General features: G+C 39.2%; 1 protein-coding gene across 2 annotated transcripts in view; it reads right to left on the bottom strand.

Annotated features, from left to right (window-relative positions):
• The window catches only part of grb7 (growth factor receptor bound protein 7), a 31,281-nt gene extending 19,077 nt beyond the window's left edge, over window positions 1–12,204 (bottom strand). The window contains exons 1-3 of one of the 2 annotated variants that reach the window (XM_034194649.1): window positions 11,580–12,204; window positions 1,755–1,928; window positions 1,205–1,331 (exon numbers count right to left, since the gene is read on the bottom strand). In XM_034194649.1, coding sequence (XP_034050540.1) covers window positions 1,205–1,331; window positions 1,755–1,924 — 297 coding nt within the window. In that variant the 5' untranslated portion in view covers window positions 1,925–1,928; window positions 11,580–12,204. Of the gene's footprint in view, window positions 1–1,204; window positions 1,332–1,754; window positions 1,930–11,579 lie in introns of both variants that reach the window. The other variant, XM_034194651.1, reaches the window with a different exon arrangement.
• Between the last annotated feature and the right edge of the window lie 1,414 nt (window positions 12,205–13,618).

The raw sequence follows: 13,618 nt of genomic DNA, 5'->3' as shown, positions 1-13,618 counted from the left end.
AATTATTACAACACTCTCCTTTGCTTTAAATATGCAACAAGTCTATTTTAGTCAGAGACCAGCAACAGTGCATGTCAGTCTCACTCGGTTTAATAAGCTCAGCTCTGATGCAGCAATAACAGACACAAACTGTCATCACTCACTGTTACAGTCAGTGGTACAGCAAAGCAAGTTAAAAGTAAAAAAAACAAACAAACAAACAAAAAAACAATCGCTCTCCTACACTTTATATACACACCAAGTCTGTTTCTGATGCAAGCCACATGTGATATACCCTTCTGACCTGCCATCTTCTATTGTCCAGTAGTTTGGTCAAATGCTACTGGAGAAATGATAGAGATTACAGATTATTCAGAATAGGGTTGCTCGTGTGGGACTTAGATGCAGTTATAGGACAAATATTATCACAATGCATAAAAAATAAACTGGTTGTTAGTCAAAGATAGACTTTTATATTCGCTGATCATTTTTGTTAGAAAGATTATTGTCACTAAGTTACCCTGTATTTTGTTTAGGAATTTTTCTTTTAGTTCAGAAAATCAGACTTGCAGAACCAGACATGCTGTGGTGGGAAATTTTACGTTACCTGTAGCTAGAATCAATGCCATCAAGAACACTGTCACATTTAGGGGTATGCATGAATGGAATTTATTACTGGATCACATCAAACTCATTGCAAATGAATGTTTCTTTAAAAAACTTCTGAAATAGTATTTATCGGTATAAGGAGTAATCTGAGTCAACCCTTTCACCATGCACAGATGATGATTAATTTGATTTGATATGTTTTTGGTTTTGACATGTGATTTTTATTTTCATTTATTTTTATATTTTTTTGAATGTATTTTTGATTTACTGTATTTGTAAATCTGTTGGACCCCAGGAAGAATAGCTGCAGAATGGGGATCCAAACAAACAATCAGAGATTTCCACATAAATAAATAAGTTTATCTCCTTGTCATGTCTGTCACAGAGACAGTAGAGGTGTACAGCCAGAGGGTGCAAGGGGGCGAAAGCACCCCCTTAACACTTGCACAAATTTGATCCACGCACTGGCACTTCATTGTGCCAATGCGTGCCATTAAATGGTACTTTGAAAAGACATTGGGTGAAACTAAAATTCCCGCTATATTCATTGAGCCTTTTCATATGCAACAGAGCAGGTTTGAGATTTCTAAGATTATGAACAGAACTCTGAACTTACACGTTTGTCACTTGACGCTGATGGAAATGAGCTAATAAGCACGGGCGACTTTGACGGGCTGCACAGCTCTGGAAAGGGGTTTGGGATGGACGACGCCGAAGAAGAGAGTTTCTCCACAACCTTGGACCTATAAAATGTTGAAATAGGTTTTTTTTTTTTAAAAAAAGCAACATTTTATACAGTTGGTAATCAAATTTAGTGTTTTGTCACAATTATTTTTTTTAACTGACTGAATACTGTAAAGAAGGAAGGACATTCTTCTTGAAAACCTGTTCTATTGGCCCCAACTACATTTAAGTTTATAAGCTTTGGAGCTTCTTACACACTAATGTCTTTGTCTTGATTAAACGCATCCCTTCTGAAAACATCAGATGACTTTTGTCCTGAATCTGACTCACCGGTTTGAGTCAATATTCACCACCTACGTACAATCTATTGACTCATTTCCAGCATGTATGTGTTGCTGTGTGTAGATCGCCCTAATCAGCTTCTGCTGAGAATGAGTAAGGCTTTCAATGTTTACACACAGTCCCGTGTTTGCTGGTCATACCTGTTTGCAGCGATTAATATGGGCTGGGAGCGTCGTATGGAAAGAGAGTCGGCTACCAGTGGAGCCAGGGTCAGAGAAGAACTGCCCAATAATGTCTCCGCTGCTCTGGGGTTCTCCTTTCTGTCTGAGCCATCAAACACTTCTGTCCAGGGACCTTCAATCTCCATCATTTCACCTGATCACAACAGGGAAGAAGACAAGTCACCTCATCAGAAGAGACACCTGGTTAGATCGCAAGACCAACCTTCCCACTCCCAACCTGTCTAGTGGACTCCATGTCCTCCATATATCTGTCTCAGAGTAAAACATGGTGAAGAAAACTCCCAATGCAACACAACGATATGATCTTTATGGGCGTGATATGCTTACACGTTTAGTACAATTCATTTCAAATTAAATCTTCAACAAAATCATTGCTGCACCATCAGATTTCATATTTGCAACATAAATTGACTCTGGATCAACAAAAAGTCACACTGGCAAACAATTTACCAATTATCAAAAAAAAAATGATAATAATAATAATAAATAAAGGCTCCAAAACATGTTCATATAGAATTCAATTCATTTATAGAGAGTAAAAATTCACAGCATAAGTCTCCCCAAGGTGCTTCACAAGGGTCAAGTCTAACCTCACCCAACCCCTGAGGAAGCACATAGGCAACAGTATTAAGGAAAAATGTACACAGATAATTTAGAGTTGTTGGAAGAAACCTAAAACAGACCAGACTCTGAGGAGTGACCATCTGCTTTGTTGATAGTTATAAAAAATAAGCATCCAGGTACTTATAAAGTACTTCTCGTGACCATTAGTCAATTATGGACCCATGAAGTGGTACAAAAGTCCAACAGTCCTTTTTCCAAATAAAACTTCAGCTACGACCACAAGTCCATCAGTGCCCCAACTGATCCTCAGCAGGCTATAGCTATTAACCATCTCCCTGACCCAGTTGCAGTCCAGTGAAGGTAAGTCTCTATGAATCTTGGGAACGAAGAACCACCATCTCAGGGGCCATCGGTGATACTGCTTCTTTGACCCTGGCATATTATATAAATAAACAAAACTTGGGATTTTACCAATTGCTCCTAAACCTGTCAAATACACAACAGTCAGTCTACAGCTGCAATGATTAAATTAATGATTAATCAACCACTAAATCACCAAGTAGTTTCATTAGCAATTAATTGTACATGTTTCTGGGAGTTTTTTTTGTTAAAAAAAATTTTTGATTTCAGCTTCTGAACTTTTTGAAGTTTCATTACTAACTTCTTGAATCCTCTCTGACAATCTGAATATCTTTGTGATGTGAACAAAACAAGACATTTGAAGACATCACCTTTGACTTTGGGAAATGCTGATCAACATTTTTCACCATTTCCCAACATTTTATGAAAACAAACCAACAAAATAGTCACAGATTAATGGAATATGAAAATAATCTGTTGCATCCCTAGTGTAGTCTTATTTGCATAAAGCACTGCCCTAAATGACCATTTAGTCACAAAACTTCCCTGTAAGGCTGCAAGAAATGTCAGTAATCAGTGAGAAATCAGTGGAAGCAAAGATAAAACGACTGTCAGATGCAGAAAGAAACATTTTGATCACTGAAGTGAAAATAAAACAAGCAATACTTTTTGGAACAATGAGCTACAGATTGACAAATATTAGGGGAAAAAACAAACACCTGTGTTCCACAGGAGGAAGGCATAGAGACTTCATGCTCTGCTATATGGAGCAGCAGAGTGGTACCAAATCTAGAGAGATTTCACTGTTGTCTTTTATATTATCTAACCGGTTTAACTACAACACACACTAGATTTCATCTCTCTGAAGATTGGGAAGTATGTCAGTAAAAGCATATGGAGGGAAAAAGTTGTGCAAGTCAAATAGTGACTCCTAAAAATCAGAGCTCAACTTTGGTTCCTTAACAGTGAGACGGAGACCAACAATCCACTGTGGTGATCCTGGACAAACGGAAGCAGGAGGAAGGAAAAATCAGGTTCAATAAATTGACTATTATCCCATTAAACTGGATTATGAAGTTGACTGTATTCTGAATAAAATGGTTTGTAGCTTAAGTGTGTATAAAATAAATAAATAAATAAAAGAGTCTTTACTCTTCATCATACGGTCCAGTGGAAGTTCAACTTGCTGACCACAGGGCACCGTCAGAGATGTGCTAAAATACATGTTTTCAAGTATCAAGTACTCTTTCCTTGGAAAGGTTCATGCACACAGTCTGTGCACATTTCAGATCATACACTGCTGATAAACTGATGGTCTTGGTTCCTGCAGGCTGGTTTGTGGATGTGATGACCTCTGGTTTGTGCAGAGGTCCCAGTGGAAGGATGAATGGAGAAGGTGGTGTTCATGTGTTGATGGGGTTTAGTCATTCATTCATGCTTCCTGTCTCAGACTCCACAACCTTAAAACAGTGGTTACATTGAAATGCAGTGTTGCAGGCATCCTGCAGCTAACATTTGACCAACTGTCCTTTCTCTTTCATTTTCATGGAATTGGACCATGATTAGAATTTGCATGAAAGTGAAAACAAACCAGTATTTAATGTGGATTCCACCCTGGATAGTTATGCATCAACTTTCATATGATTTGGCCAATAACCAATGCTCAAAGACAAGAGAACATACATTATGCACAACACAAAATTGACTTAAATATTTTCTTGGAACAAAAAGAAGCTCCTCTGAGTTTTCAATACATACAAAAGGAAATACTCAAAGTCAATTCATGAGCCAATGTAAAGAAACATTTTTACTGCTTTTATTGGAAGTTTCACTCAGGATACTAAAACACATTTACCATTAAAATTGTACATAAAAACTGAACATACTACAACTATATGAAATATTGCTAAGAAGCAGAAATCACAGACTAATAAAGTTTTCTACCTTGACAGAGTTAAGCACTAAGTCCCACTTACATTCTACCCACATCAAAACATTAAGTCTAAAGCTGCACTCAAGTGGAAGGAACCCGGTGTCGCTGACCAAATGCCCCCCCTCCCAGAAATCGGTCCGCCCTGCCTTCACTGTGGATGCGTCATCAGCTGCAGTTCACTGATTATCACCGTGTTTCTGCTTCAAACTGCACTCCAGTCATCATCTATCTCAGCAACAGACAACTGAAGCTTGTTACTCCTATACATGCACTCTCCAACATACTAGCCTAATCGTTGATCAAACTTTATTACTAAAGACTTTAGGTTTGCATTTGACATTTGTATTGATGCACACAGCATGTTCAGTCAGGACAAGCCCTTTTTGACAAGTCAAATTCCTTTAATGACACAATAACACCTGTAGTACATTAACACATAATGGTACTAAACGAAAGCATCTGAATCATACTTCGCGTACTCTAAATAGACCTCTGTGGCCAAGAGCCAAAGAAAAATACAAACCAGTATTTCCACACAGACACGACATAATACCTGTGTACGTGTTTCGAATATAAAGCATATTTTCTCCCATTCAAACACGGGTCTACTACAAACCAGGCAGCCTTGTAAACAAGTGGTGAAGGCATACTTTAATTTGTTATGCAGAGAAAATATTATCTGCACCATGTGTCAGCTCAAAATGTGAGGATATTTTCCATAGTTAAGCTACGTTTATCTGGGAACATCAACTTCAAAGCCATCTGTTACTAGATCAAAGTGGAATCTATGATGTATCAACTTATACATGATCATGTCAAAATCATGATAAAGTGCTGTTCTGTCCTGCTCCAGAATTCTGAGTTAGTGTCAGTGTTGCTTTGCAGATCATCATGCAGCGTGTAATAAGGAAAACCGCCAGCAGCTTGCAGAATCACAAGTGGACACAGTCCTTTGATGCCAGACAGATTCTGAATATCATATTTATTCTTCACAGTATCTGTCAGTGGATGGGGAACAGGGCAGCTGGTCACTAGAGGGCGGTAGGGCACAGCCCCATCAAAATATTGAGAAAAGAAAATATAACGTAATTAATAAATAAGAAATAAGTGTGATGGGCAGCACGGTGGCTTAGTGATTAGCACTGTTGCCTCACAGCAAGAAGGTCATGGGTTCAATTCCCACCTGTGGTGCTTCTGCTTGAGCGTGTTCTCCCACAATCTATGACTGCTGGAAGAGGCTCCAGTGCCCCTGTGACCCCTAAGTGGAGTAATTGGAGTGTGAAATAAGAATCTTAAAGGCCACTTTGAAACTCTGTATCTAAATGTTCACTGGTTAATTCAAAACAAGAAGCCGATCTCAGACTAACTAAGCTATGATACCTAGTTATCGATTGATAATGTTAGATATCAAGGTAGGATATCGTGTAATTTAAAGCAAAGATTGCAGCTATGGCGCTCTAGAGTATTCAAAGCTTTGAATCTAAGTGCATCGCAGGCTGAATTCAAAACAAGGAGCTGGCGGCTCGCAGCACGCAGTCAAACAACTGTAACTTCAACAACTTCATCAAATGGTGAGTTTTAAAGTATTTCCATGGTTCAAATACATTAACTATGAGCTTTAACAGCTGAACAGAGTAATAACAACACACTCTGAAGACTCACATGAACAGTTTATAGCCCTTCTACACCACGATAGACAGATAAATAAATACATTGATTATTCTCATCCAGTATCAGATGATACTGTTTGTGTGTGTGTCAAAGAGAGACTTATATTTGGCTCCACATACACAGTCAGTTGGCAGTTTTCTTATTGCGTGTAAAAGGGTGTGTGTGTGTGTATACGTATTAAAGAGACAAAGGTTGCCAAAACAATAACACCACTGTGCACTTATAAAATACAAGCAAGCAGCCTAATTCTACATGCAACCGGTTTTCTGTTGGAGGGAGAGAGAGAGACAGATCAAGTCTGGGTGCATGCGCTGATGCTGCACATCGGCATATCCACCACAATATGGAACTGCCCTGGTTCCTTGCTGAAACTTGGTTCAAGCACATTTATTTAAATAAATGAATAAATAAGACCTTAACAGTACAGCAGCAATAATTGATAAAAAATAAATAAATAAAATTAGAGCCTATAAAATGTTAGGATTTTATTTTTTGTCTTAGGAAGAGGCAAAGCTGTGTGCAAGTTTTTCTACAATATTACTTTCCATAACTACCTTTTTAATATTTGGCACTTTGTATACTTTATATATGAAGACATCAGAAAAAATAAATCATAAATTAAATCATTTTTATGACAAAATATTTGAATGCAAGGTCGAAAGTTATAGGTAAAATTTATGGTTATGATTTACGGGCATCAGTCTGACCAGCTAATGCTTATCCTAGGCTCATGTGTCATACATCACACTGACAAAATGAAGAACCTTGGGGTGATTTTTGATCCCACATGTCCTTTGACCTCCACATTAGAGATATTACGAGGACGGCTTTCTTCCACCTGCAAAATATAGTGACGATTCGCCCCATCCTGTCTATGGCTGATGCAGAGACCCAGATCCATGCATTTGTTTCTTCTAGGTTGAACTACTGCAATGTTCTATTTTCTGGTTTGCCGCAGTCCAGCATTAGTGGTCTCCAACTGGTTCAAAATGCTGCTGCCAGGAAGCAGAATGTTTGACCACATTACACCCATTTTGGCATCTTTTCACTGGCTTCCTGTCCGTGTGAGATCAGATTTTAACGTTCTGCTATTAATTATTCACGGACTAGCATCTCATTACTTAGCTGAGCTAATCAAACCCAACGTATTGGCCCAGGATCTGCAGTCTCAGGGCTCCTTTGTGTCCCTAGGGTGAATAAAAGGTCCGTGGACCATAGAGCCGTCTCTCATCATGCAGCTGTTCTGTGGAATAATCTCCCTATGGAGATAAAATAGTCTGATTCTATAGAGACTTTCAACTTGAGACTTAATCGCTTAAGCCCTAGAGCCTATTTCATCAAAATCACATACCCATACATTATGATTATTTCTCAGCTTGTACAAGGTCAAAAATGCAAAAGTTTGGATCAGCTAAAAGACAGGTCCTAGGGGATGTTGTGGATGCAAAAAAAAATTGAAAGTAAATAATACTTGGTAGGAGTAAATGAGGTTTTTTTCCCTCAAAAAAATGAATTCCGATTTATGTCTTTACTTGCTTGGCGTTTCAGCTGTGGTTAGTTGATATTTGATTGAAGTGAATACTTTTGTAGAGGAGACTTCGCTTGACATTTTGATGTATAATAAGTGTATGTTGGTGTCAGCATTGGTTAGTTATGAGTGTTCAAATGTTCCAAAACAGAGCAAGTCCCCAAATTTGGGGACTCTAGGGTTTAAGAGGTTAAGACATTTATTCTCCCTCGTATGGCTAGCATACTGGCATAGTATGGAACTATGCATCTTATCCTTTTAAAGTCATTTTATTAGCAACATAACAGGTCTCACCCTCAACTTCATCTAAATTCAGGGTCTGTTGGTGAAGCTTAGGGCTAGCAGCTGGCAATCACCTTAGTAATTTCTCTGCTTTCCTGTCAATTTACTGCTGGTTAATTACACCCTAGGTGTAGTTTTCCAGGCCAACTGATTCTGCTCTTTTTCCTCTCTGTCCAAGGTGCGGATAACGTCACATAGGATGGCAGAACTGACGGCTACAAACCACAGGGTGCCGGACTGATTGTGAGATGCCAGGCCTGAAGCTGGTGCCACACACTGCAATCTGCATTTGGAATGGACAATGTCATGGGAACAATCCACCTGATGGCATGAAGAATGCTGGATGACCCCTGCCTGCGTGGACTTCTCATCAAATGCATCTTCTTTTCTTTTGTTATGTTGTTTGATTTCCTGTTTTTTTGTTTCTTCGCTTTGTAAAGCTTTGCAACAACCCTGTCAGTGTTAGAATGGCCTAAGCAGTGGCTCACCCCTTTGAGTCTGGTCTGCTTGAGGTTTCTTCCTCAGTATCAGAGGGAGTTTTTCCTTACCACTGTCACCTGTGTGCTTGCTCTAGGGGCTGGTAAGGTTAGGCCTTACTTGTGTGAATTGCCTTGAGGCAGTTTTGTTGTGATTTGGCGCTATATACATGAAAATAAATTGAAATTGGTAAATTACCAGAATGATAATTTGGTAATCAGAAAATAACCAACAGACTTAAAGAAAAGCAGTTCGATTAAACAAACAAATTGATGATCAATTACAAAAATACATACATATTCACCTCATATCTGTTGTGGCAACCCAGAGTGAAAACAAGGGAGATGCCAAATTTCAAATTCAATTTATTCATTTCACATAGCACCAAAACACAACAGAGTTGCCTCAAGGCGCTTCACACAAAACAATTTAAAAAAACAAAATGAATTAAAAGATTAAAAAGCACGGTAAAAGAGTAAATAAAAAGTAAAAAGCATAGTAACATAATATGCCAATATGCTAGCCATACAAAAGGGAAAATAAGTGCATCTTAAGTCTGGACTTGAAAGTTTCTACAGAATCTGACTGCTTTATTGATGCAGGAAGATCATGCCACAGAACAGGGGCACGATAAGACAAAGCTCTGTGACCCACAGACTTTTTATTCACCCTAGGGACACAAAGTAGTCCTGCATCCTGCGAATGCAAAGCACGGGCCGGTATGTGGGGTTTAATTAGATCAGCTAGGTAGGGAGGTGCCAGTCCAAGAATTTTATAGGCTAGTAGCAAAACCTTAAAATCCGATGTCACAGAGACAGGAAGCCAGTGAAGAGATGCCAAAACAGGTGTAATGTGTCCAAACTTTCTGCTTCCAGATAAAAGTCTGGCAGCAGCATTTTGAACCAACTGGAGACCCCTAAAGGACTTACTTCAAATCAATTACAAAAACAATCATTAGTGACAACCTTACTTAACGGCAAAATTATATATATATATATATATATATATATATATATATATATATATATATATATATATATATGCTCTAATTTCTCTTTGGAGTGAAAAGCACAGATTAGATGGTTTGGAGACAGAGTTAGAGAAGTTTGGACATGTGCAGAAAAGGGCCCTAAGGTATATAGGGGTGATTCTTTAACTACAGGCACTATTGGCTGTGTAAATGTAATTTCCACCACACCATTGCCTTACAATATAAAGCGCCTTGGGGCAACTGTTTGTTGTGATTTGGCGCTATATACATGTGCTCTGATGTCACTGTTTATCTCCATAGAAACTACCCAAACAATCTTTCATACAAACTGTTTAGGGACATTACAGTGTTGTGGTGGAAATTACGGCAATAGTGTGGGACAACTACATTTTGTTTAAAAAAATCACAACAGTTGTATGACATTGAATACCCCAATTATGTTTTGATTATTTTACTGATATTTTATTCAGAGATATTTTAAAACATTAGAAAAAACGTTTCTTTACCACTCATTTTTATCATTGAAGATGAAAAGTCTGGGTGTGGGACAAGCACAAAACTGCAATATTTGCATATAATGATGCTGAAAAAAGGTGAAAAAGTCATCATAGACTACTAGAACAAATTTCTTAACACTTTCATTGTAAAGATAACTATAACTGTGAAATTTCCCCTTTTTTCTGTTTTTCATTCAATATGATCAAAGGACATAAGTGCCTGTAGTCTAAGAATCACCCATAGAGAGAAGGATGCAGAGGATGGAGCCACGAGGCAGGAGAGAAAGAGGGGAGGTTTATGGATGGTGAGGGAGGACATGTACAGGGGCAGATCCGTTCCGCTGCGAACCAAAAAAAAAAAAAAACGTCAAATGCTGTTTCTGAACCCTCTATTGAGCAACAAGTGACCCAGCTACATCTGTACCAGACCACGATTCTGTAAAGTGGAGCAAAGGTGTTGACTTTTTTAGCCACAAAGATTTCAAATGTTCTCCATTACTTGTTCTCATAACATCACATTGAAGATTGTACAAGCTCAAATTCATAAAAACTGGTTACAGAGTTTCTCTGTGGTTGTATTCTGTGGTGAATTATACCCCAAAATGCAGGAAATACCACCTAAAAATTAAAATTTTTCTTGGGTGGCATGCCCCCAGATCCCTTAAGGAAGCATGACAAATCAAACCCCCCTTTTACAACATCTTGGATCTGCCTCCGATGTAGGTGGTTGGTGTGACAGAAGATGACGAGGACATGGTGAGGTGGAGACAGTGACCTGCTGTGGTGACACCAAAGGAGAGCAGCCGAAAAAGATTGTGTCCACTGGACTGAAACCTTTTGTTGACTTTGTTTACAACCAGAATGACGCAATGAAACTTTATGATTTACAGCCAACTAAAACAACAAAAGTCAGCATTCTGTCAGTTTGAGAAAAAAAAAAGTAATTTATACATAAAATACTTTACCCAAATAATGTTAAAATAAATTTGTAAAGTAAAATAAGTAAGAGATCAGAATTCTGCATGTCTATAAACACCACTGATGTAAACAGCTTTGACAGGTTGTAAAAATGATTAACATCAGGACTGTAGATTGTTGCTGCGTTGTGTTGTTGTTTATCGATAGACATTTTAAATTAGAACTTCTGTGTCGTGGTGGATAAGACTTTTGCTGACATTTAGATTGTGGATTGTTCGGTTCACGATTTCTCAACTGTGATCCGGTGTTATTCCCAATGAACAGATAACCCAGATTTGTTTATCCTCTGCAACAATTACACACAAAAATAAAAGTCTAACAAATGGTACTTTCATGTGAAATGTATTTTTGGCACACTCGCCCAAACGGCTGAAATAATAAGTATTGTCGATTTTAAATAAAATAATTTCTGTCTCGGTGTTTTATTCCAGCGGTGCACCTGTTAGCGCTTTAGCGACCTGTTAGCTTCTGCTCTCATTAAACCGGCTGGCAGGCTACTTACCCGCTAAACGACGTCACACGGCGACTCTCAGCCGTCAACCATCGTCTCAACTCCACCGACACTCTGAGCTTCGACTTTTCTTACGTGTGGTAAACAGAACAAAGTGCAGCCTTACTACAGCAAAAAAGCGCCAATATAATCACTTTAGTGAGGGCGAATGAGAGCCGCCGCCGAGGGGCGGAGCCTGTGGGTCAGGTGTACAGGTAGGCAGTAAGCCCCGCCCTCCCTGCTGGGTGGCTCGCCATGCAGCTTTGAAATTTCACATATTACGTGACAATGACTTTTTTTTTGTAACAACGGTATAACCTTAACTGCTTATATATTTAAATCCATGATAATTAAGTTTCATATTCCCTCGAGTGTTTGTTGTGATTTGACAGAGGTAAGTTTCTCTGCACTCTTTTACTCATTTGAACATTCATATTGATATATTCTATTTATGCCAAAATGGTACATTTTTCTTCTTTTGTATCTTTAATTAGAATTTTCACTAAACGTACCATTTACAGTACGTTTTGATTAGGGCATAGAAAGTTGTAGTTCTAGTAGCTCATTTGACCTTGTAGCTGCAGGAATGGTTACTATTTGCCGCCATCTAATGGTCAAATCTGACTGGCAGATGTACAGGACTAACACCACAGTATTCCTACAGGGTACTGGAAAAGTACTGTTTATTTCCCTCACATTTTATGTCACAGCCTTATTCAAAAATGGATGAATTTTTTTTTTCCTCAAAGTACTACACACAATACCCCATAATGACAGTGTGTAAAGGGATTTTTTTTTTTTGCAAAATTATTAAAGATAAAATGAGGAACTCAAAAAGGAGGAAAGAAAAGAAAAAAAAAATGTCTGCAGGCAGTTAGTTCCTTTCGCTCCTCAGACTCTTATCAGTTTTAAAAAAAAGGACATAAGTCCAGGACATGTCAACATCAAGTAGAACTCCAGACATCTCCACATTTGCTTAAGGACAGTTCGTGCGCGCATCTTGCGGTCAAGGGAGGAAAGATAAACTATAACAGAACTCAGAACGCAGCCCTGCAGCTCTGCATAAGAACAAATATAAAGTAGAAGTCAGAGTGCACAGTCTGCAGCCAAACTGTGCACTCTGACTTCTCTGTGCAGAGAACCTGCAGGCTGCGTTCTCACCTCCTCTCTGCCCCCTGCTGCGTGCACCTGACACAGAAATTCCTGCATCATCATGACGCCACAGGGAGCAACCCTGGTGTGAAAGGGCTTAAGTCCCTTTAGCTGCTCTTGTGTGTACTCGGGGTCGCCACAGCAAATCCAAGATGGATCTGGGTGTTGAATTGGCACAGATTTTACGCCTGATGCCCTTCCTGACACAACACATTACATGGCAAAATATGGCAGGGGTGGGATTTGAACCAGCAACCTTCCTCCCTGAAACCAAGCACACTAACCACTTGGCCACCACCCCTGCAGGAATGTACGAGGTCTATTAGATAATAAACCGACCTTTTTATTTTTTGAAAAACTATATGGATTTGAATGACGTGCGATTACACCAATCATGATTGAACCCTCGTGCGCATGCGTGAGTTTTTTCACGCGTCGGTGACGTCATTTCCCTGTGGGCAGGCCTTGAGTGAGATGTGGTCCCGCCCTCTCGGCTGAATTCCTTTGTTTCACACGCTGCTCGAGACAGCGCGCATTGCTTTATCAAAACTTTTTCTGGACCTGAGAGGAATATCCGAGTGGACACTATTCGAGAAATTAAGATGGTTTTCGGTGAAAAGTTTAACAGCTGATGAGAGATTATGGGGTGTTTCTGTCGGTGTAAGGACTTCCCACGGAGCAGGACGTCGTGCAGCGCTTCCAGGCGCCGTCGTCGGCCTGTTTCGACCTGAAAACATCCTAATTTAAGGCTTAATTCACCCAGGACGTCGTGAGGGAACAGAGAAGATTCAGAAGAGGCCGGCATGAGGACTTTATGCGGACATTCCACTGTTTAAGGACATTTTTTAATGAAAGACGTGCGCGCAAATTCGCAGAGTCATTTCCGTGACGACTCAGCG

This window comes from Thalassophryne amazonica, chromosome 18 (assembly GCF_902500255.1).
Source record: "Thalassophryne amazonica chromosome 18, fThaAma1.1, whole genome shotgun sequence".
Lineage (NCBI taxonomy): Eukaryota > Metazoa > Chordata > Actinopteri > Batrachoidiformes > Batrachoididae > Thalassophryne > Thalassophryne amazonica.
Note: the sequence above shows the minus strand (reverse complement) of the source record. Positions and strands in the feature narration are given on the sequence as shown.